The sequence below is a fragment of the Megalops cyprinoides genome, chromosome 12 (assembly GCF_013368585.1).
Source record: "Megalops cyprinoides isolate fMegCyp1 chromosome 12, fMegCyp1.pri, whole genome shotgun sequence".
NCBI classification, from domain to species: Eukaryota; Metazoa; Chordata; class Actinopteri; order Elopiformes; family Megalopidae; genus Megalops; species Megalops cyprinoides.
The window spans coordinates 37,045,482-37,070,960 of NC_050594.1; the positions used below are offsets into that span (position 1 = coordinate 37,045,482).

The 25,479-nt window shown below is 41.0% G+C and overlaps 1 protein-coding gene across 2 annotated transcripts; it reads left to right on the plus strand.

Moving 5' to 3' along the window:
* The first annotated feature begins 4,166 nt into the window (after positions 1-4,166).
* LOC118787514 (MAP3K12 binding inhibitory protein 1) lies at positions 4,167-24,319 on the plus strand. Of its 2 annotated transcripts, none has more exons than XM_036543101.1 (9): positions 4,167-4,329; positions 8,075-8,191; positions 8,562-8,717; positions 9,115-9,211; positions 19,509-19,574; positions 20,169-20,324; positions 21,306-21,403; positions 22,720-22,758; positions 23,168-24,319. In XM_036543101.1, the coding sequence occupies exons 1-9, from the start codon at positions 4,183-4,185 to the stop codon at positions 23,273-23,275; spliced, it is 984 nt and encodes a 327-aa protein (XP_036398994.1). In that variant the 5' UTR covers positions 4,167-4,182; the 3' UTR covers positions 23,276-24,319. The 2 variants fall into 2 exon arrangements, with proteins under 2 accessions (XP_036398994.1, XP_036398995.1); XM_036543102.1 differs by having other exon boundaries at positions 8,144-8,191.
* The last annotated feature ends 1,160 nt before the right edge of the window (positions 24,320-25,479 follow it).

Here is a 25,479-nt window from a genome sequence, read left to right on the forward strand (position 1 = left end):
AGAGATATAGGCTGGAGTGTTGTAGTGCACGCTGTAAGGAATTACAGCATTCTGCCCCAGAATGTGTATTCCACCAGGCATGATCTAATGGATAGCTGCGTCAGTCCAAAGGGCTTGAGTTCATAGAGACCCTGACAGGATGGTCCACACCTCTGCCAACACCTTAACAATTTGGTCAAGCAAGGTGGCAAACAATTATAGAATGGGACCGGGAGTGGGCAATCAAGAACTGTCTCAGACGAAGGCGTATCCAGGCTTATTAAAACAATGGTATCCTGGTTTACTCAAAACTGACGCTGTGACTTCATTATCATACAGGTGACAGGTTTGGCTCATTTACATTAAGAACAACCTAAACTGTATATATGAGAATTAGTCTGAACGTTCGGGGTTCACTCTGACACCGCTGAACCCGAAGTCTGTGTTTTTCGCGTGCTTCGATACTGTTTTCTACTGGATTAAAGACTTTCATTTCAACACGCATTCGTCTTCTCCATGCTTGTTTTTTTTCTTATAACGCTGTACTAATGACCAGCTGTCCAGCAACTCCTCTGGGATGTTCCCACCACAGTATAAATCATTAGCAATCTTTGCAACAACACCAGCTTGGAGGAAGTCGCCCAGCACACGACACATTAGCTTCTCCAGAGCAGTGTCTGATCTGGGCATCCCCATGGAAGTGTGGGCGTAAACACGGACGCCATGGAATGGGGTGGCAACACCACAATATTTCATGGACTTCCGTGCCAGCGGAATTTGGTAGAAGGCACTTGTCAAATCCGTTGCTATAATGTGTCTCCACTGGGCGATCTGACAAAGTGTGTATTCAACATCTGGCATTAGCAAGGGTTGTGGTCCTCAGTAGGTCCTCTGGTTGCTGAAAGACACCTAGACTTTCTATTTCATCAAACTTCTGTTGCAGCTCAATGAGTCTGTCCCGTCCATACTGGGGTAGGCGCCCCTTATGTTGGGGTGGTTCCACGGGACCCATATTTACCCTGGACTTGAAGGGGCCTACTGCTCCATTGTAAACGGTGATGGATGGGTCAAACACTTCCTCATGTAGGTAGAAGAGAGCACAGAACCACTCCTTTACGTCCGGGGAGAGTAAATTATCTGGGTCCAGCTGTACACTAGCAGAATGTCTTGGGCCTGCTGATGGGATGAAGCATCTGGAAATAGGGAGGGTGGCATCCAGTGCAGGGGCCTGACTGTCCTTGTCTGGTGTGGTGAGTGGATCCACTTGACAATAGTTCTCATGGCGTTTGAGGATATGAGGCATGTGCTAACTGGGAGCTGGTTGTGATATCCACCTTTGTTTGATGAGCTTGGGTAAATCAGGATGGATCAAACATAGCCCTGTCAGGACAACAAATTTCTCAAGTGACAGAGCGAGCTCCTCATCTTCCTCAGTATTCTCACCGTGATGTGTTGAGACATTGGCTTTGAGAAAGATGTCTTCCATAAAGGCCATAAGGTGCTGGTATAAGTATTGAGGCCTCTAGTCTGCTTCTAGACGTATGTCATTAAAATCTGTGAAATGTGCACCTGTAGTTTGAAATCCGAAATGAAGTCAGATAACTTGCCAGATGCTTTCAATCAAAGTCAAATTCTTGACTATAGTATTGCGGGAAATCACAGGGCAATAGTTTGCTATCTGACCTAGCATCAATTCCAAACAGCTAACTTTCTGCCGTGCAGTTAGCCGTTGTGCTTCTGGGACTCTGTCCCCGTCATTTTCAAATCCCCTGAGGGTTGTTAGTTTTAGTCCACTTTGCACCCTCAGCGAAGTTCCTATCCAGGGGCAAGGTGTACAGTAAATTTTGTTTCCAGCTTTGAGTTGAGAGTTTCATGCTTGGTTAAACACCATTGTTTCAGTGCGAGGTTAATGTTCGCCATAATTTACCTTCTGTAGCCGGTTGCTGACACCTTCATCAGTGTTATCCTTCACTTCTTGGAGTGGGCTCAAAGGCTTTTAGCTGCCACCATGCCAGTAATTAGAAATAACTCAGAACCAAGCTCAGTTAGTTCGACACAGGTTTATTGGGGTAAAAACCACACACAACCACGACCGGGGGAAGACAAACAGGACAAAAAGAAGCAGAGCATGTGCCAGGTGTGTGCGTTTACATTAACATACATTGCCTAACTAACAGGTCACTGGTAATGATTTATTTTAATCTGGAGATTTATGTTCAACTATCATTATTTCCTCTTCATCTCCAAAGGTGGTGGAAGTCCATTTCTGCAAAATTTAAACTCTGCTGTAAGTTTTACAAATTCATATCAATATAATAAGCCCTGATTAAATTATTATTTTTTGTTTGTTTATGGTTATGCCAGAAGAGGGTAGATATTAGAAAATCCTTCTGGTCACGTCTCTGTAAGAAATACAGTTTTCACTTATTTGACAAGCAGCAGGAAGTGAGCTCTTACAGCCCAGTTGAGTTAAAGTAACATATACTTATATAGATATGAACTATGTTTACCCATGTAAACTACCCACACTGCGCCATCTGAGACAGATAGTAAATTTGAGGGATTAATAATATTTGATATTACAGGACGCAACTGAATACACTAGTTGAATGACATCATTACACGCGATTTTACTGTTAGACAAAGCCTTGCAAAGAAGTATTATAACATTATAACAGTTTTGCGCACAGACCATTCACTTGACTTAATTACCACTGACCAAGTCAAAATACTCCCACACATAGCACCTTTATCGTTTTCATGATCCTTTCATCTCTCTTTTTGACACATTCATTCTCAACGTCTCACTTCTTAGCTTCTGCAACTCTGTTTTCTCTACGATAACCCACGAATTGAGGAGCTCTTTTTTTTTGCATTGATCCATACTTTGTGCTTTATCGAAATTTACAGTTTATTAGGGCTCGGTACATTGTAATTGGTACAGTTGTGCTTCGCAAGGTTGACGCAGTATCGAAACACCTACTTTACGAGTCACATCAGTTTGTTATTAAGTAGCTTCAGGAGTTCATAACGAGTTGATCATTTGAATTAGCTGTGTTGGAGCAGGGAGAGATCTAAAACATGCAGGACAAGGGGAGGTTTGGGAAACGCTGACCTACTGTAATGCAGTTGGAGTCATTTCCCAAATTCTTTCTTGGCCCCAGCGTTGCCAACTACTTTCAATGGAATGTAGCTAAAGCCTGCTCGAAAAGTCTCTAAATGTCGCTAGATGACATCATGCTCTAATTAACATATTTGTGACGCCATCGCGTCGTATTTGCATTCTGCCTAGTGTCAGATGGTGTCAGTTCTTTACATCTGGTTGCTTCTCTCCTACTCTCTGTGCTCACATATACTGTATTTCAATACAGCCGAATTCCCAATAAAGCTGTTCTCATTTACATATTTTTCTGTTACTGTTGTCAGACAACGGGACGAGTATGAAATAGTGACTGAAACGCGGCCCATTAAGTTAACCAGCAGTCACTTCCAAGCCATTTCCAAGCTGCTACTCTGCACTGCTGTGCTAAAATTCTGATTTTATAACCCTGATGTCGTCTGACAAAATCACCACACACATAATTTAAAGCCAACGGCTGTGCTGTGATTTCGGCTATATTTACATATAAAATTATCACTCAGAGAGAAAGTTAGAAGCGACAGAATATCTTATTTTTTCTCTCACACAGTGCACGACCTCCGTGTGATAGTGCGTGATAAGACAGTGATAACGGTCAAAACGATCAAATTAAGTTGTTTAAATTAAAACAAAGGAGGAGCAATACAATACAATACATGATTAGTGATAGGCCCTTGGCAACACTGTTTGCACATGCGCAGCTCATTCACGTTTATGTCAGCTGCCATGCTGAATGTGCTGCTCCATCTCTCTGCCACTCACTGAACAGAGTAGACGCAGAGAGGGGTGTGCCTGTCGCTCGCGGGGCAGTACTGGCGACTCTCTTCTATGGCACGTAGCTAAGGTTTGTCCAAAACGTCGCTAGATTTGTCGCTAGGTGCTTAAAAAAAAAAAGTCGCTAAAGGGGTCTGAAAAGTCGCTAGATCTAGCGACAAAGTCGCTATAGTTGGCAACAGTGCTTAGCCCTCGGTGTCCCTACTTCGCCCTCCCACACTGTTGGTGGCAGTACTGCGTTTCGCTGGTCGTATCATGTATGAGGAAGCGAAGAAGTGGCGGCTGCGACGATGGCGGACAGTATGGAAGCGGATAAGATCATCACGGTCGAAACAGAGCGTGAGAGCGATGGAACAGGAATTTTGCACGTGGAAACGTCCACACTTAGGGATATTATTTGTGACATCCTGAACTCGACATCACGTCTTAGCTCTGAGGTCGGTGTAAATGCCTACTAATTATGCCCGTTTCTCATCTTGGTCTTTTGTTCGAGTGACATAGCTTACTTACCAACAACAAGCAAGTGTGACGTTAGGTATACTTTTAGTTATACCAAGTTAGTAGCTGTCTTGATGGCTTTTTATGATACTTGGCGTTTTGTGATGTTGCTGGATGTTTCAGTTGCTAGCTGAATGCGATGGAGCATGGTAGCTCGGCATTATGATAGAGGTTTTTACAGGGTTCATTGAAGCTAATATTAAATTTCCTCAATGTATTACATGTGATGTAAAGTTTTTGTGTCTTACTACTTTTCCACGGCTATTTATAACTCCAAAAAGCAGTCTTGCATTTATTTTAAATGAACTACAGTTGCCATTATTTTCCCATGAATTGTTGGCAATTTAGCTTTTTTCTATTACACGTCAAAGAAAAGTTGTCCTCTCTCCAAACTTTTAAAGTCAACAAATGGTGGGGTGATTAAGTCATCTTTAAGTTACTGCCTAAAGATGAAAATTGTTGACAGTGAGTGTGTCACATCTCAGGACATTATTTCACACCAAGTGACAGAAAAAGTCGAAGCGAGTTTTTTTTGCTACTCTGAATTCATGCTTGAACACAAAGAAGAATGGACACTAAAGTGTGGTAACATATAAAAGGTGATGTCACTTCATAAACATTGAGTTTCTTTCCATTGTCATGGGAAGGCTTCTAAGTACGATAACTTTATAGCAAGTCATTCAGCTAAATGAACTGAACATTCATGGAATAATGTGAGAATTAATAAAGAGTCCACTTGTAACGCAAGAACTTGTCGAATTTGAACTGATGTATTTTTGGAATTGTATGGTTGAATGCAAGGAGTTTCACTTGTGAATTAACGTCAAGAATTTTTACAAGAAATTTTCTGCATTAAAAAACACTGTTTTTCCTCACAGAATGTATAGCGTAATTGGGAATATGTTAAAGTCTATGAATCAGTAACTTTCCCCATCCTTGACCATGCACCTTATCAGATTCCTTAGGCCTAGTATTCTACAGTTTACACAGAAATAAAATTTCACTGTAAAGGAGCTGGCTACATAATTGTCCATTCCCAACAGCTGCTTGGAAGTAATCCTCTGTATTTGTTACATTTTCTTGATTGACCTATGTGAGATACCACTTTAGTGCTAGTCTTCCTTTACAGGTCAAAGGTCCTTCAAATTTGAGATTATCATGATGAAATCAGACTTATTTCTGTGACTGGATTTTAAACTTAAATGAGCTTCGTACAAGTGCAACAACAAAATTTAGGCTAAGCAGTGTAGTGTTTTAGCTGTTATTTTGGAAATTATGCTGTATTTTTTTCAAATCTCAGATTTACATTTAACTAACTAGGTCTAACTTCAAAAGGTTTTCTCACTTTCCTGGGATATTCATTCTGCTGTAAATAATATGTAGTATTTGGACAGTGACACATTTTTGTTCTTTTGAGTCTGCACCCCCCCATTCCAGGGTACCACAAGTATGTGGGAACATTATAGTTAAATGAAGTTGTCATATTTACTACTTTGTCACATATCTTTTTCATGCAGTGACTGCTTGAAGTCTGCGACCCATAGACATCACCAGACACTGGGTATTTTCCCTCAGCCTTGCTTTAACATGTGAAATGAATGCTCATTTAGATTCAGATCAGGTTATTGTCATAGCCAGTCAAGAGTTTTGCACTTTTTGGCCTTGAAAAATTCCTTGGTTGCTATGGTAGTGTGTTTGAAGTCATTGCCCTGCTGCATGATGAAGCACCATCCATTGATTTTGAAGGCCTTTGGCTGTATCTGAGTGGACAAGATGTTCAGGTACACTGCATAATTAACCCTGCGGCAGTCTTCATCAATCACATCATAAAAGAAGGCAAATGAGCCAGTTCCAGTGGCAGGCATACATGCCCAAGCCATGACACCACCTCCACCATGTTTTACAGATGCGATGGTATGCTTTGGATCGTGGACAGTTCCTTTCTTCTCCGCACTTTCCTCCTTCCATCACTCTGATGCATGTTAATCTTTGCCTCATCTGTCCATAAGACTGTGTTTCAGAGTTCCGCAGTCTGTTTTTTGTATGTTTTAGCAAACTGTAACATTGCCATTCTGATCTTGAGGTTTAATAGTATTTTGCGTCTTACTGTGTGCCCCCTCAGGTTTTCCTGGTTTGGTTTTCTGTGTGTGGTATGGTTTGACACATCTATGCGTACATCCTGGAGAGTGCTCCTGATCTGTTGGACCATTGTGGGTTTCTTCACAATTTAAAGTGTTCCTCAGTCATACACTATAGTGCTCTTCCTTGGTATACCAGGGTCTTTTCCATGAGCTCACCAGCTTGCTTTCTTCTCAATGTACCAAACAGTTGGTTTTGGCTGTGTCCCAGATGGTTTATTCTGATTTTCAGCTTCAAGATGGTCAGCTTCACTTGCATTAATATTTGTTGTCAGTCACCAGCAACAGATTCCAAAGGGAAATGCAGAGATGAGAATCAAGACTAGACATTTATAATGCTCTTGTGCATGGACTAAAGTACAAACAAATACACATGCTTTATAAAAGACAGTTGTGAAACCAATTGTTCAAATACTTTTTTTTTTTTTTTTAAGCCCGCCACCACCCCTCCAACATGGGAGTCACATCATACTTTTCTCTCTTTTTTTTTTTTTCTCTTGTTTCTTTTTATAAATCTTATTTGATAAGTCCACATACTTGTGTACAGAGGAGACAGGTGGACAGGCAAACGAACAAACATGCAGACAGACATTGACATACTGTAGAATGACAGACAGACTGGTGAACAGGTAGACAAGGAGACAGACAGAAGGACAAAATCGATGAAAGGTAATAAGGTAGTGAGGGAAAAAGAAGAAAAGTACAAAAAAAAAAACCAACTATATGTGGGACAAGACAAAGGACTGACAGTTAGGATAGGATAGTTTTCTTAGCAATTGCTAGGGCGATGAGTATGGGTTGGGGGTTTTGGATTGGTGGGCTGATCACAGAGGTATCCCCGAGCAGACAGAGGGATGGAGAGAGCGGGATGTTACAGCTCATAAAAAGTGATATTCTGTCAGTAACTTGTTTCCAAAAGTTGTAAGTTGGTGGGCACAACCAGGTAGAGTGGAAATAATTGTCTGGGGTGTTCATTGTGCAATGTGAGCATATGTCTGAATCTAGGAATCCCATCTTATACATCTTGTGCTGGGTGATATGTGTTCTGTGGATTACTTTATATTGTATTAGTTGAAGATTAGTATTGTTTGTCATTGTGAAACTGTTTCTACAGATTAGAGTCCAGAAGTCTGCATTGGTAGAGAGTGATAGGTCTTTTTCCCAGTCTTGGATGGGGAGGGATATTGTTTGGTCAGAGGATGATATTAGTTTGTATAATTTGGAGATAGTTTTCTTAGTATTATTTATTTTTTCCATTTCTTCCACTAGTGGGGGTGGATGTAGGTTGTTGTTAGTTTTATTAATTTTGGATTTTAGAATGGATTTTAATTGTAAGTACTGAAAGTATTGCTCTTCCCCTATGTTACACTTTTGCACCAGGTCCTGGAAAGTGATGAAGGTGTTATTCTGAAAGATGTTCAAATACAATGTACAGAACCTGCTGATGACAATACCCTAGATTATAATGTGTGTGTATGTGTCTTACTTCTGAGTACAGTAAGACCCGGTTGTGCAAATGATTGATTTTTTTCCTCTCTCTATTAAGCTAAATTTAGGTGTTGTTGCTGTGAAAGTTGATGCCAATCCAACTAGCACCAATGTATCCTCTCTTCAGCCAGCACACGTCTTCACCTGCCTCCAGCAGCACATCTCCACCCTACAGGTATAGGTGTATAGAAATTTCTACCTCATAGGTATAAGTGTAAACAAATTTAATTTCTATCCTATAGGTGTAGATGTATACATAATTTCCACCCTACAGGCATAGGTGTATACAAATTTAATGTCACTCTGGGAAAGAACATATGCTAAATACCCACATGAAAACTGAATTTAATATGTTACTTATTTTGTATTATGAAGCAGCTACAGTGGTATGTGTAGAGGGATTTTTAATGTTTTTAGTGTTCAAAAAAGGGGCACTCATCTGCCATGGAGGTGAATGAGAAATTGTACTGGATACCTTGTACTTTTACATCAGTATTACCACCATCTGCCACAGACCCCTGTTTTACTCTGTACTTTTCACTTAGTCTGTGTCTGCAAACCTGAAGCGCCTGCTGAAGTCAGATCCTACATACAAAGCTCTCAGTGAAGACCCAAGGGCTGTGGGTGCTGTGGTGTCGTCAGAGGGCAGCTCCCCACACCCTGAGGACCTCAACGTACAGATCAGGGCCTGCAAGTCAGAGGTGAGGCCTTTTCTGTTTGTGGAAAGGGTACAGCATCCGTGAAGTCAGGACCATGGTCATCTTGTAGAATTCATAATCACCCTGTATTACTACCTTGTAGAGGTATTGCAGTAATGGAGTACAATAAGATAAGCACATGTGTCTGGAGGTACACACTTATACATGAAATGACATCATGAGATTTTTGGTGTAAGAGATCTCAGATCCTTTAGAATAAAGGGGAGATGAAAGGCTTGCTGATTAGGTTCAGGCATTTGGCAGATTATACAATGATTGCTTACTGTGCACAGAAATTTTATTTGAAAAAACTGTTTTTCTGTTATTTTTGGAAATGATAGAATTTCAACAGCTCATAAGTGTTGTCCTTGTTGTAATTATTTGTATTGTCCTCTCACAGATTGACAGAAGAATATCTGCCTTTATTGAGCGTAAACAGCTGGAGATCAATGAAAACAACGTGAGAGAATTTTGCAATGTAATCGACTGCAATCAAGGTGAGAAAAGGTGGCATGGAAATGCAATTGTGTGAGAGCTTATTTAAAATTCATTTTGGACAATAACATTGAAATGTTCAGAGTAGGGAGTTTATTTTGGTTGGATACAGACATCTTGGAAAAATAACAGACACTACCATATATGAATATTGCTTTTATGATACTGTGACCTCAGGAGCATATTAGATTTCACTGAGAAGACACACAGTTCATAAAGTTGTGGGGTCTCCTTTGAACTTTCATCCTACGTTAATTAAAGAGGGCCTCTGATCTATGGTTTATCCCAGATAAATGTAAGTATAGGGCTGTGCGATATTACGGTACATATCATGTGACGATTGAAAAACGTCTCTCGTTTCATATCATGCTCTATCGTTTAATTCGTTGTGTCGCAAATCACACACTTAAATTTATTATTTTTCGTCATTTAGATGACACTTTGCGTTCTTCCACACGGCACAGATGCAGGCAGGAAATTTGCAAGAGTGCGCATGTGCAGAATGGATCAGGTAGCAGGCACAGATCGGGTAATGACAGCCAACGCAAACAAACATGGAGGAGAGTGAACGTGACACAGAACTATAGTTGAAGTGTTTTCTATTCACCTCTTTATATTTTATACATTAATATATATTTTGTTACATGCTCCCTTTCGCACGTAACTTATTTTTATGCTGTGTGTTATGTTACATGGTTTGTTATGTTTTCATTAGCATTATTAAGCTTCTCATAGTTTTCAGTTAGCATTTGCCATTTTTAAATGTTAAAGTGCTGTTTCCCCAAAGCTAAAACTAGCTAGAATTTTAATCGCACCGGTTTTAGCATACGTGCTAAACGGCTAATCACACCGGTGTGACCGTAAGCGCGAAAGGGTTATTTAGAACCATTTGCACAAAGGTTCTAAATAAAAGGAGAAAAATAATCAAATATGAGTAAGTTCCTTTTATTTGTCGAGTATATAATTCAAAATGTAATAAGAAATAGGCCTTTCCATGTGGTCATTTTATATAAACTATTTATTCATTGAATTTACAGAATATGTGCTATATCGTGATATGTATCGTTATCGGGATATGAAATGACCTATATCAGGATATGAGATTTTGGTCATTTCGCACAGCCCTATGTAAGTATATTACAGTATAGTTATTCTGTGAAAGATTTATTTCCTTCCACATGCAAGACTTTGCGTTTAGCTAAGTTGAATGTCATCTGCCAGGTATCTGCCTACTTTTGGATGCTGGTTAGGTCTTCCTGCATTACCTTGTTGATTCTATACTGTTGGCTAGCCCCCCTAGTTTTGTATCATCTGCAAATTTTACTATTTTACTTCTAACCTCTGCATCAAGATCATTTATGTATATTAGGAATAGCAAAGCAACAGTGATCCCTGCGGGACTCCACTTCGTACAGGACCCTGCTCTGATACAATAGCTTCCACAGTTACAGTCTGCTTTCTATTAGACAACCAACTTCAAACCCACTGAGTGATAGCTCCTATAATTCCTGCAGATCTCATTTCTAGCCTCACTGAGCCTCTCATGCAGTACTTTGTCAAATGCCTTTTGAAAGTCCAAATAGATAATATCAAAAGCTTGGTTTGAGTCTAAACACACTGTAGCTTCCTCAGAAAAGTCCAGGAGGTTTGTTAAGCATGACCTCCCTCTGCGAAAATCATGCTGGCGATCATTTAAGATACCATTTTGTTCAAGGAATAATTCCAAATTGTCCCTAATGATGGATTCCAGTAATTTACATGTGATACAAGTTAAGTTGACGGGCTTGTAATTTCCTGGATCAGTCCAGCCACCTTTCTTGTAGATAGGTACTACACTGCCATGTTTCCAGTCCTCTGGTATTTGTCCAGTTTTGAGAGATTGTTGAAAAAACGGTTTAGAGTTGCTCTTTGCATCTAGTGCAGTCTGTCTTTCAACATGCTTTTTAGCTTCTCTTATTTTTTCTTAATTGAGCTTGCATATTACTGTATTCAATCTTATTACTCTCTGAGCTTTCCAACTTGTATTTTCTAAATAATTTCCTTTTTTGTTTCAAATCCCGTAAGGACTTATTCATCCACTGTGGATGCTTCTTTTTCAGCTTCCATTTTCTCAGGTTTGGAATGAATTTTACGCTGTGGCAAGTTAATCGATTGCTCGATTGCTCTGGCTCGATTGCTCGATTGCTCTTGCTCGATTGAGTTCCTGCTGTGTTTCTGCTGTGTTTGTTGGTGTTGTGTTTGTGGAGTGGTTTCTGTGCTATTACATTCAATCGGATAAAAATAAAAATTGGTGCTATTTACCTAGCTATTACATGAGGTAGGTCTGATCTGCTCTTAAAGTTGAATCTTTTGCTGCCATTAGGGGACAGAGAGGGAATTTTCCACTTTTTTTCCTCCGTCGCAGCTAATTCGGCTCTTGCCGACGAGAGGTTTTTTGTGGTTTTTCGCCCTCTCAGGAGCAAATCTCTAAATAATTAAGCAGCACACTTTAGCTAGCTATTCGGGTAGTTTAGCTAACTAGCCGGTTCACTTTTTTACCTTTTTTTACTATTTTTCGGCGTCAGATTTTTGGATATTCTGATTCTGGTTGTGTTAGCGCGTTTGCTGAACTGTAAACGTAGTTTTATTGTATTAGGCTAAGTGGCATTTCTTGCGCTTGATTTCTGCCTTCTGACTGTTCTGAGCCACCCCGGTGCTTTTAGCACTTTTTTAGCTGGTAATTCTGTCTCGGCAGTAAATCCTTATTTAGGGAAAGCGTTTACAGTTAGGGGAAAAAATGTGGCCAAAACTGTGCGAGAGTTGCCGGATGATCGGATTTCTGGAGGGAGACCTCCAGAATGAGTTCATCTGCGACCGTTGCCGACTTGTTGAGCACTTGGAGAACAAGATTCTTGATCTCGAGGCCCAACTAGCTGGACTCCACAGTAATCCTGAATTGTTAGAGTTCCAGGAACTGATTAGTACGCCCTATAGAGAGATAGTGTGCTCACCCAAGCCGGGTAGGGGGGAAGATACAGACCAGATAGGGCGAGAGAGCTGGGTTACAGTAGGGCGTAAACGTAGAAAGAGGCACAAAATTCCAAGAGGGGCAGTATCTCCAGAGATTGCGGTGACCAACCGTTTCGCGCCACTGCAGGACGAGTTGACCCACGATCCTGAGAGTGGGAGGACTGAAGAGCCCCAGGGCACCCAGGTGGCCTCATCCTCCAAGAAAAGGGAGTTGGTGATAGTGGGGGATTCAGTCATTAGAGGGGTAGATAGCATAGTGTGTTCGCGCGACAAGGAGTCTCGCATGGTCTGTTGCCTGCCTGGTGCCCAGGTTGGAGACCTCCTGGAGAGCGCGGACAAGCTCCTGGCCAGAGCGGGGGAGGATCCGGTGGTCATGGTCCATGTTGGAACCAATGACATAGGAAAGGGTAGATTCGGGGTTCTGCAAGAAAAATTTTTTGAGCTAGCGGGGAAGATTAGGAGCAGAACCTCCACGGTAGTCTTCTCTGGAATTCTACCAGTACCACGTGCAAGCAAAGGGAAGCAAGCCTTTATATGGAGGTTTAACACGTGGTTACAAACCTGGTGTAGGAAAGAGGGGTACAGGTTTATGGGGCACTGGGACTCCTTTTGGAACAGGGGTGACCTGTACAAGTGGGACGGGTTGCACCTGAACCGGAGGGGTACAGCTGCACTGGGCCAGCGTATGCTTAGGGTAGCAGAGGGTTATTTAAACTAGGGTCTGGGGGGGCAGGGAGTTTATACAGTCAGATGGGTAGGGATAGACAGACTGCCGGAATAGAACACACCATGGCTAAATATCTTATTAGTAGAAAGGAAACGATGCTTGTAAATCAGTCAGAGCAGCACTGTAATAGAGGTGGTTCTGGGCAGTTGGGGGCGGGGGTAGAGGGCAGGAGAGGCACACATGGTACCCTGAAATTTCTCTGTTTAAATGCTAGAAGCATAAAAAATAAAATTCTCGATCTGGAAACCGTTATGAGTAATAGTAACTTTGATGTTGTTGGGATTACAGAGACGTGGCTTGGTCCAGGGGATGGGGATGAGTACAACGTAGAGGGATACAAGCTGCTAAGAAAAGATAGAATCAATAGAAGAGGAGGAGGCGTAGCTCTCTATGTAAAGGATAATCTTAATACTCAGGAAATATCAGGAATGGAGCCCCTTGGTGTTAGTGAAGACATATGGATTAAGATATTGGGGGAAAATGAAAAAGGCCTGAATGTTGGAGTATTCTATAGGCCACCAGCCTCAGATAGCAATGTCAGTAGTACTCTCTTTGATAACATTAAACTTGCATGTCAGGAAGGTGAGACAATAGTAATGGGGGACTTCAATTACCCTTCAATTAATTGGGAAGCTGTGTCAGGTCAAGGTAAATGTGAGGAAGAGTTTTTGGATGTTGTAAATGACTGTTTTTGATACAGTCTGTTACTCAACTCACGAGAGAGAACACAATCCTAGATCTCGTTCTGTGTAATAATCCTGATGGAATCGGCAGTATTGAGGTAGGGGAACCACTCAGTACAAGTGACCATAGTTCAATTACATTTGAAGTTTTTTGGCAAGTTAAGTCTGCATTCTCCAGTGCTAGAGTATTCAACTTTAGGCAAGCTGACTTTATTAAGATGCGTGATTATACAAGGAATATAAACTGGGTACCTCTTCTAGGTGGTAAAACTGTCAAAGAAATGTGGTGCATATTTAAAACGATTATTCTGGATGTACAGCGTAAATTCATTCCGCAAGTGAGAAAAGGAAAACTGAAAAAGAAGCATCCACAGTGGATGAATAAGTCACTGCGGAACAGTTTGAAACAAAAAAGGAAATTATTTAGAAAATACAAGTTGGAGAGCTCAGATAGTAATAAGATTGAATACAGTAATATGCGAGCTCAAGTTAAGAAAAAAATAAGGGAAGCCAAAAGGTGTTATGAAAGACAAATTGCACTAGATGCAAAGAGCAACTCTAAACGTTTTTTTTCAATATTATGGTCAAAAAAGGATAGTTAAGGATGAAATAAAAGGTATAAAAAATAAGGATGGGGTTATGGTTTATGATAACAAAGCTATTGCTGATACACTAAACAGTTACTTTGTGGAGAGTTTCACTAGTGAAGTGTTTTTGCATATGCCTTCAGGTGCAGTCAGTTCTCAGAGACTTATGGAGGAAATTGATTTAAATGATGCAGAAGTACTAGATAAACTTCAAAAACTTAAAACAAATAAGGCAGCAGGCCCTGATGGAATATATCCAAGAGTTCTCAGAGAACTAGCAGAGGTGGTTTACAAGCCTCTGACAGTTATTTTTAAGCAATCCCTTAAAACTGGAGAAATACCAGATGACTGGAAACATGGCAGTGTAGTACCTATCTACAAGAAAGGAGACCGGACTGAACCAGGAAATTATAGGCCTGTCAGCTTAACTTGTATCGCATGCAAAATACTGGAATCCATCATTAGGGATAATTTGCAATTATTCCTGGAACGAAATGGTGTTCTAAATGATAGCCAACACGGTTTTCGCAGAGGGAGGTCGTGCTTAACAAACCTCTTGGACTTCTTTGAGGAAGCTACAGCATGTCTGGACTCAAACCAGGCTTATGATATTATCTATTTGGACTTTCAAAAGGCATTTGACAAAGTTCCGCACGAGAGACTCATATTGAAAATGACATCTGCGGGAATTACAGGAGCCATCACCGAGTGGGTTCGAAGTTGGCTGTCTAATAGAAAGCAGACTGTAACTGTGGGAGGAATTGTATCGGAGCAGGGTCCTGTACGAAGTGGAGTCCCGCAGGGATCGGTGTTGGGGCCTTTGCTATTTCTTATATACATAAATGATCTTGATGCAGAGGTTAGAAGTAAAATAGTAAAATTTGCAGATGACACAAAACTAGGGGGTCTAGCCAACAGTATAGAATCAACTAAGGTAATACAGGAAGACCTAACCAGCATCCAAAAGTGGGCAGATACCTGGCAGATGACTTTCAATTTAGATAAATGTAAAGTCTTGCATGTAGGAAATAAGAACCTTAAACAAGACTACTTCATGGGTGGAAAAAAACTAGAATGTGCTCAATTTGAAAAGGACTTGGGAGTAATGGTTGACCCAAGCTTAACAGGATCTAGGCAGTGTGCTGTAGCAGTAAAAAAGGCCAACAGGATGCTGGGATATATAGCCAAAAGTATAAATATAAAGAATTAGAATAGAAATAGAAATAGAATAATTGAGTATAAATCTAAAGAGGTTATATTGAAATTATCCAATGCCTTAGTCAGACCGCACCTGGAATACTGTGTGCAGTTCTGGGCACCGCACTATAAAAGAGATACAGAAGCTTTAGAAAAGGTTCAAAGAAGGGCAACTAAATTAGTTCCCGGCATGAAATATAAATGCTGTGAGGAAAGACTCAAGTTACTTAACCTATTTAGATTAAGCGAGAGGAGGCTTAGGGGTGATTTAATTGAGCTATTTAAATTTATAAAAGGAATCAATAAGGTTAACTATAATAGATTCTTTAGGGTGAGTTCAGTCTGTAAAACAAGAGGACATAAATGGAAACTAGTTAAGAGTAAGTTCTGCACTGATGTAAGGAAATATTATTTTACACAAAGAGTTATCAATACATGGAATAGGTTGCCAGGTCATGTAGTTGAGGCAGAGACCCTTGCTGTGTTCAAGTCTAGACTTGATGCAGTTTTGGATACTCTTTAATTAAGAAATGGCGAGCTTAGTTGGGCCGAATGGCCTGTTCTCGTCATCATATGTTCTTATGTTCTTATGTTCTTATGTTCTGTGCATCCAGAATAATCATTTTAAATATGCACCACATTTCTTTCACATGTTTTGCCATCTAGAAGAGGTACCCAGTTTATATTCCTTATATAATCACGCATCTTAATAAAGTCAGCTCGTCTAAAGTTGAAAACTCTAGCATTGGAGAATGCAGACTTAACTTGCCAAAAAACTTCAAATGTAACTGTACTATGGTCACTTGTCCCGAGTGGCTCCCCTAACTCAGAACTGCAAATTCTATCAGGATTATTACACAGAACCAGATCTAGAATTGTGTTCTCTGTTGTAGGTTGAGTAACAGACTGTATAAAAATGCAGTCATTTACAACATCTAAAAACTCTTCCTGACATTTACCTTGACCTGACACAGCTTCCCAATTAATTGAAGGGTAATTGAAGTCCCCCATTACTATTGTCTCACCTTCCTGACATGCAAGCTTAATATTATCAAAGAGCATATTGTTAACACTGCTGTCTGAGGCTGGTGGCCTATAACATACTCTGACATTCAGACCCTTTACATTTTCCCCCAATATTTTAATCCATATGTCTTCACTAACACCAAGGGGCTCTGTGACAGAGTGCTGTCACTACAGTTTGGCGTTGCAGTCAAGCTGCAGGTTTGGCACCCCGTAGACCTGGGTTCGAGGCCGGGTGGGGTGACTGCTCTCGTCCTTCGCTACATATGGTGTCAGAGTGGGATGGCTTGCAGCGAGGCCATCAGAGGCTTGTCCAGTGTGTGAGCTGTATGAAGGACCCCCAGGTTAGGCTGACCCCGGCATGAGGGATCCCAGAGATGTGTGAAGCACAAGTGAGTGGGGCACCCTGGGATGGGAGAAGTACGGTTGGGGAATGCGTGAGGGATGCCTTGGTGCGGGAAGCACATGGGTGCGCTTCCCGAAGGGGAGGGCAGTGTGACACAGTGCTGTCACTACAGTTGAGTATACGCTCTGACTACCATACCACTGAGCCTGGCTCTTTGACGTTGCGGTCAAGCTGCAGGTTTGGCACCCTGTAGACCTGGGTTTGAGGCCGGGTGGGGTGACTGCTCTCGTCCTTTGATACAGGCTCCATTCCTGGAATGTCCTGAATATTAAGATTATCCTTTACATAGAGAGCTACGCCCCCTCCTCTTCTATTGGTTCTGTCTTTTCTTAGCAGTTTGTTTCCCTCTATGTTATACTCATCCTCATCCTCATCCTCATCCCCTGCACCAAGCCACGTCTCTGTGATCCCAACAACATCATAATTACTATTACTCATAACAGTTTCTAGTTCCAAAATTTTATTTTTTATGCCTCTAGCATTTAAACAGAGCAATTTCAGGGTACTGCGTGTGTATTTCCTGTCTTTCCTTTCCACTCCCAGCTGCTCAAAACCATCTATATTACAGTGCTACTCTGACTGATTTGCAATCATGGTTCCCTCACTACTAATAAAATACTTAGCCATGGTGTGTTCTATTCCAGCAGTCTGTCTATCCCTACCCATCTCACTGTATAACCTCCTTGCCCCCCCAGATTCTAGTTTAAATAACCCTCTGCTACCCTAAGCATACACTGGCCCAATGCAGCTGTACCCTTCCGGTTCAGATGTAACCCGTCCCGCTTGTACAGGTCACCCCTGTTCCAAAGGAGTCCCAGTGTCCCATAAACCTGTACCCCTCTTTCCTACACCAGGTTTGTAGCTGCATGTTAAATTTCCATATAAAGGCTTGCTTCCTTTTACTTGCATGTGGTACTGGTAGAATTCCAGAGAAGACTACTGTGGAGGTTCTGCTCCTGATCTTCCCCGCTAGCTCAAAAAATTTGTCCTGCAGAACCCCAAACCTACCCCTTCCTATGTCACTGGCACCAACATGGACCATGACCACTAGATCCTCCCCCACTCTGGCCAGGAGCTTATCCACACACTCCAGAAGGTCTCCAACCTGGGCACCAGGCAGGCAACAGACCATGTGAGACTCCTTGTCGCGAAAACACACTGTGCTGTCTACCCCTCTAATGACTGAGTCCCCCACTATTACTAACTCCCTTTTCATGGAGGATGAGGCTGCCTGGCTGGGGCTCATCAGTCCTTCCACTCTTAGGTGACATGAAACAGTTGGTCACCACGATCTCCGGAGATGCCGCCCCTCTTGGAATTGTACACCTGTGCCCTACTGTAACCCAGCTCTCTTGCCCTATCTGGTCTCCATCTTCCCCCCTACCCGGCTTCGGTGAGCACACTATCTCCCTATAGGGTGTACTAATTAGTTCCTGGAACTCTAACTATTCAGGATAACTGTGGAGTCCAGCTAGTTGGGCATCAAGATCAAGAATCTTGTTCTCCAAGTGCTCAACGAGTCGGCAACGATCGCAGAAGAACTTATCCTGGCAAAGGCCTGGAAATCCGATCATCCAGTAACTCTCGCACAGTTTTGGCCAAACTTTTCTCCCCTAACTGAACACGTTTTCCCTAAATAAAGATTTACTGTCGAGACAGAATTACCAGCTAAAAAAGTGCTAAAAATACGAGGTGGCTCAGAACAGTCAAAGGCAGAAATTAAACACAAGAAATGCCACTTAGTCTAGATACAATAAATTACGCCTACAGTTCAGCAAAAGCAGACGCGCTAACACAACCAGAATCAGGATATCGTAATAGCAAACAAAACAAAGTAAACAAGCGAACTGGCTGGGTAGCTAATCTACCTGACTAGCAAGCTAAAGGGCGAAAAACCACAAAAAACCTCACATCAGCTAAAATATGTGCCGAATTAGCTATGTTTGCTAATGAACTAACTCGTTGGCCAACGCTTCGACAGAGGAAAAAAGTGGAAAATTCCCTCTTTGTCCCCTAATGGCAACAAAAGATTCAACTTTAGGAGCAGATCAGACCTACCCTTATTTAATAGCTAGGTGAATAGCCCCAATTTTTATTTTTATTCGTTTTGATGTAGGAGCAGACAGACCACTCCACAAACACAGCACGAACTCATCAGGCAAGAGCAGTTGAGCATTCAGCAGTCAGTATGCTGAGTATGCTTACAGAGTATGCTGTAATTAATATATATCACAGTACTGTATTTTCATTTACAAACTTGATAAATTCAGCTTGTGTTACACAAGTTCAATGAGCCACACCATTATGTCATCACTAACATGCCCCCCTGGCCAGATTATGCTGTCTGGGTCAGTGATGTTACAGGTTCAGACAGTGACAGTGGAGATACTCACAATTTGTCTGCTAGTCTGTCTGTCAGTCTGTAAATTGACCAGTGGAGATGAGGCTTTTTCACATGAACACATTACATGCACATATGACACACAGAATGCACAAAATGATTTCATGCTGCTTTACATTGTAATTGGGTCAGAATTGACAGTAACGACATAATAAATACATATTCACTACAAAATTTTATTAAACTCACCTAAAAAGTGAAGGAATTTAAAAAGCTGTGTTAAATAGATTGTGTGTGCTGACAGGAGAAATGTTTTTCTCATACAGAGAACAGCTGTGCCAGAACTGATGCTGTGTTCACACCATTCCCTGGATTCAAAAGCCATGTCAAAGGTGACATGCCATGTTTACTGATATTTTTACTGCAGTATTACTGTTTTTTTGGAATTTCCAGTTTTATTCCAGTTCATCTCACTGTGACAGCCTGTGCACTTATACAGTGGTGAGAAGAATGCAGTCCTCTGATCTCACACAGCCAATACCTTTTTTTCACACTAAAATCACACAGTGCACTACAGTGGAGTGGGTACCCATTGGAGGATAAGTGCTGCTCCACTGATGTCATCTGTGCAACTAGTAGGTACTTGAGAACAGTAAGACAAAGAAACCCTGGCCATACTCAGGAGAACAAAGCTGGTTTGATTGGCTGCTGTTCCCACAGTGGTTGTCAGATGACACATCAGAATGGCTGTGTAGCACAGGAAAGTGACATATCAAAAGAGATGCATCTATTGGACTGCAGAGGGATAGGGTTCAGCAAACAAAAAATATTGGCTTGTGCTATCCTTATTGTATTATGTGCCACAGCTTTTCACTGTGGAAAGAACATCAATGTGAAAGGTAGCTCACATTTAGAAAAGCTGTTGAATATCAGTAGCTTAACTCAAAGCTGTGAATTGTAAATGCATGTGTTACCTGTGGTTCCAGTGACGAGGGTGGTCAACCTGTATGGGCCGCAGACGTGGACAGGGGGACACAAAGATCAGAGCAGGCGTAGGCAGAGTGGCACTCCATCAAACTGTGGGAATCCTGCCATCGAAGAACGGCTGCATAACATCGAGGCCCACTTGAAGCTGCCTGCAGGTGAGGGCCGTTCAGATCAAAGCTCAGTGTCTGCATAGGTGTAAGCCTCCATAAACTTAACATTTACCAGTTAAAAAGAGAAAGAGAAACTTAACCAGATTTCAAGGCCTTTTATGACTTTTAGAAGCTGATATCTGTGATCTGCAAGGTAAACACACATGTTCTTGTAACATCACACATGCAAAAATGTACCAAGGTCTTTATATATTATATTATGTTGACAGGCTTCTTTGTTCCAACTGAGGCCTAATTTCCACTCTCTGGGAACATTAAATTAAAATTGTTTACAAGCTAAAAAAGTACAGTGGCTTGTATCAAATATTTGAAGATTAACTTGCTGCTAGCTAATGTTAATAAGGAAGCACCTCTTTGAAAGTCAGTTCAGTTATCTTGCTTACCTGCAATGAGGACTTAAATCAGACAAATGGGAATTTATACCTGTAGTCACACATATGTTACTGTATACTGTTCATTTTCATCATTTCACTGCAGGCACTTCACAATTTATTTACATCTGGCTCTAAAAGCTGTTTCAAAAAGGGGCTCAATGCAGAAGATAGAGTGGTGACATGGTACTGTGAATATGACAGTAGTGCTAACAGGGTACAGCATTAGCTAACACAAAATGCTAGGGTCTCACATGCAGACTAAACTTTTCCCATTAGTTTGTAAGTTGCAGTTTGAATCATATTACTGCTATAAAATCACCTTCCATTCAAGGGTATGTTTATACCTACAATTTATTTCTGTATACTTACAATTGATGTGTGTTGAGTATTTGGTAAGAGACTAAAGACAATTCAAGTTTCAAAGATGTGTTTAGCCAAATATTCTCCTGATTCTCCTGAAATTGCTCCTTGAGCTGTAGCATGTGACTGCAAGAATTGTTCATCAGCTAAATCCGTTACCTCTCACAAATTAAATTCCATGGGCCGAGGGCCCTTTTTCTGTGATGACCATGTTTTCTCCCACTCCACACAGATAGACCAGTGCCTCTGAATATCTACCAGAGGCTAAAGCGCCTGGAAGATCGGATTCTGGAGCTAGAGGGCCTTTCCCCAGAATACTTCCAGGCCACAGTGAGTACAGTTAGGGCTGGGCGATATAGCCATCGCGATATATCGAATAGCTATTTTTAGTGCAACAGCGATCCCCGGTATGTAGCGTTAGGTTTCTTCCTGAATGCTGTGTGTGAAATGCTTCTGGGGCAGAAAAATATCACTTGCACTATATGTTGGTTAACTTACCTATTAGCTTTGAAAAACACATAGCATATGTTTTCACTCTTTATCTTTGTAGCCATGTGTTTCTATATACCACATGGAAGCAGCATAGTGCTGTTGCTGTGATATCAACATTGAATAGATACGAGTGCTGTTTTTTCCCCCCAGAAGCATTTCACATGGCCTCGGAAAACTGGAGGTGTGCTCCCGCATCAGGTATGACTAAAGGGAAAACAATATGGGAAGAAACCTAACATCGCATACCGAGGATCGCTGTTATTGCGCTAAAAATAGCTATTCGATATATCATAACGGCTATATCGCCCAGCCCTAAGTACACTGCTGTAAAAATGTCACCTGAGAGATTAGAAATCAAATAAAATTATCTGTGAACCCAAGTTGTTTGATAACCAGATTTAGAGCCACTGATTAACTTTGGATATGTTTGAATTCTGGACTTCATTGAAGAAAAAAAGTGTTTGGAAAAGTTGATCCATTAGTGACTTATTATGAAACATACTTAATGCAATCAACTTGACTCAAAAATGAAAAATTTTCAGCAACAAAAATATGAAGAAAGTCTTTCAACATGTGGAAAAAATAGCAAACTCAAAATACCACACCCTCTCAATTTAGGTAAAATTAGAGTGAAAATGTGGAGTTGTGGACATTGTGGACTCATGAATTCCTATTTTTACTCAGAAAAAGTTCGTTGTTCATTCAAGATTGTCTGGTTTTTATGCTGGAGTATGTTGTTTTAGATATACTTTTCAAATCTTACACCACAAAACTAGTAAGTCAAAATTCCACAATATATGGAATCTTGGTGAAGAACAGTAAAAGTTTGAATGTTGCTGTGCAGTTCAACAGGTCTTGAGACTAGGGGGTTGGTTCTGTAATGTTTAGCGTGTCATTAGGTGTGGTTTATTTAAAAAAAACCAAAACTATTTCACTGCTGCCGAGGAAACCTTCCTGGGTTAAGGTCACAGGTCTCAAGTGTTAGGGCTTATCCAGAGTTCACTTTACCCTTTCCAAAGGGCAGTCTTAATCTTACTTAACAGTATTCACAAACCTGTGTATCTGTATTAGATGTGGTTTGTGAAAATGCAGGTGCATTTAAACTAAATTGCGTTCCATTCCATCTCCATTATCTCCTGTGTGTGCTTCCCAAGGCTCATCTGCACAAGCGGCCAAAGGCAACAACTTCACAGGTACAGTCCTCCCCTCTAAAGCACACCTTCACACCTTTATAGGTAAGGTGTTCCCCTCTAAAGCTGAACACACACACCATTTCAGGTAAGGTCCTCCCCTCTTTTGGTGCTTCCATGGTATAGCTGGGCTTTTTTTGATAAAGATGTGCTTTGATGAAGGCGTGCTGGAACAAAGAGCTCAGACTATGGTTGACAGACCGTTACAAGATCATTATTAGTATGAAGACAGCTGACAGCGTATTTACAAATGAGTCTGCTGCAGTCCAAACACTGACCAGACCAGGAGGTCAGCAGTGTCTTCAGTTGTACATAACCTAGTAAATAGCCCACACTAGCTACCTTCTCTGCCCTGTATTGCAGATTCCTCTACTCTAAACTGGGTGTCTTTGTTTATGTCTGTGTGTTACAGGCCTACAGCCTGACAGAGCTGGATCGGAAGATTAACACACTCAAGGCCACACTGTTGAAAAAAGTCAGTGAGGCTCAACTTGCAGGTCCAGAGGAGCAGGCCTTCTGAGTTATAGTATCTTTATGCCTGTCTATGGAGAGAAGAAGGTGATAGGAGGTAAAAGGAGATGTTCAGTGATAAACGGCAGTTACTTCATCCAAAACCTTCACTCTTATAAAATGAAGCCATTTTCACAGAACAACAAAAAACAAGAATCCTTAATACCTCTTCAAAACTGAGGTGATAATTCACTGAGAATATTTTCCACAGCAAACAACTAACCTCTGTACCGAGGCATTGATGTAAATAGAAACTCTAATGGTTGTAGATGGCTTTTTTATGCCTGTCAGTTTAGTTGCTGTTTTTTTTCTGAAGGATGTGACCAATTTCCATAAATAAATTTTTTTAGGAAAAAAAACTTATGTGTTGATTTCAACATAACAGAATTCTGTAAATGCATTCATTACTGTATGTTTAAAAATCATCATTATCAAGTGTGGCAGTCTGGGCAGGAATACAGCATCACACATTCAGGATGTTTACAATCTGAGAGTATTGCTGAGCAGACAGTGTGAGGTGGGCGAAGAGCAATGCATTGGGGGGACGTGAGGAGATGTTCAGGCAGAAACAGAAACCTGCTTTTACACTTACCCTCATCTCCTCAAAAATTTTAGATCAATGTGGTGATGTTTTGATGTGAATTCTGTGTATTGGTTCAAGATGCAATCTCAAGACAAGCAGCTCTGAATCGGTTGACTGTAAATATCAATCTAGGGTGTAAGCGGCAGTTTCATCAGGAAGGGTCCAAATTCAAAGCCATCCTGAGTCATCACCTTCATCCTATGCTGAATCGTTTCTATCTTGATGGGGGTAGTTTCTTTCAGGATCACAATGCCCACATCCACAGGGCATGATTGGTCACTGAATGTTTTGATCAGAATGAAAACGATGTAGACCACATGCCATGGCTGTCTCAGTTACCAGATGTCAAACCAACTGAACACTGAGACGGCATTTTCCACTACCATCAAAACACCAACGGATAGAATTTCTCTAAAAACATCCCTCCAGGAGAGTTACAGACGTGTCTATAACCTGTTCTGGCGGCTGATGGTGGCCCAGTGCACTATGAAGTCACTTTATGTTGGTGTTTCCTTTATTTTTGCAGTTACCTGTGAGTAAAAGTAATGAAAATGGTTTACAAAGTATAAGGTTACCAAACCTGGTCTTGATGTATGACCTGTTGTCATTTTTCATCAGAACAATTAGTAGTAATTTCTCTCTAATTTCAAATATCAGATACCTCTGTGGTTGTCTCAATAGTAGAAAGTGGGTGTAATTTCACAAGGAGTGATCCTGTGGTTTAGTGTAAATAATGCAGACGCTCTCATCCACCTGACACCAAATCTACATATTGAACAGGAATGATGACCATTAACAGTGGGTGACCACACTAAAGGTGGAATACAACGCAGTGACTACAGGCAAGAGTCAGCTACTGACAGTTTCTGAGTGACAGTTGGTGTGTGTGTTTTTACCTTCAGTAGTACAGAGGGTGTTGCAGAGATGTAAACTTAATGCGATATAAGTACCAATTCCTAATGGAAGAGGTGATTTGAATTGCCAATAAAAATAAAATATGACTGTGTTGAGGTCACTTGCCCCAGGACAAGTGCCTCTTGTACAGGAAGTAATATACTGCCCTAAATAGAATCATTTGCACTATTCAAGAGGTCCTGTATAAATTACCAGTGTCCCAAGACATTTTTTCCATGTAATAGACAGGAAATTGCAGTTCACTCACTACTAATGTGCCTCTTTACCAGTTTATACTGTATCTATTTATACTGTCATAGGGTATACTGTTAATATCTTCACCAGGATTTAGCATAGAAAAGTGCACATTTGTATTTTCTGACGCATGATCCTTCTTTAAGTCAAGAAAACTAAAACATTATATATGCATTGTATATGTGAGCCATTTTTTAAGGTACTTACTGAGCTTTTATCCTCTGGTGACAGAGAGATGTACAATTGTGTTTCTGCACCTGCCTAACAATGAGTCTTCCTGTCCCCTTTCTGTCACCTGTCCTAAAACACTGATGTATTGTTTATTGTTAAAGGTTTATCTAAACAACTAATATAAACTAACCAATAAAACATGTAGTCCACCAATTGCATTTTTCAATCAGGTTATTTGTATAATTGTTGTAATTTTCGTTTGTTTAAACCAGCAGTTGGATAAGGAGTCATACCTGTCGCCTGTTAGCAGC

Excerpts from the sequence above, each read along its gene's own strand:
- LOC118787514 (XM_036543101.1), top strand. The coding sequence starts at position 4,183 with ATGGCGGACAGTATGGAAGCGGATAAGATCATCACGGTCGAAACAGAG. Across the intron at positions 4,330-8,074 it reads CATCACGTCTTAGCTCTGAG|CTAAATTTAGGTGTTGTTGC; the intron begins GTCGGTGTAAAT and ends CTCTCTATTAAG. Across the intron at positions 19,575-20,168 it reads ATTCAAAAGCCATGTCAAAG|TGACGAGGGTGGTCAACCTG; the intron begins GTGACATGCCAT and ends CTGTGGTTCCAG.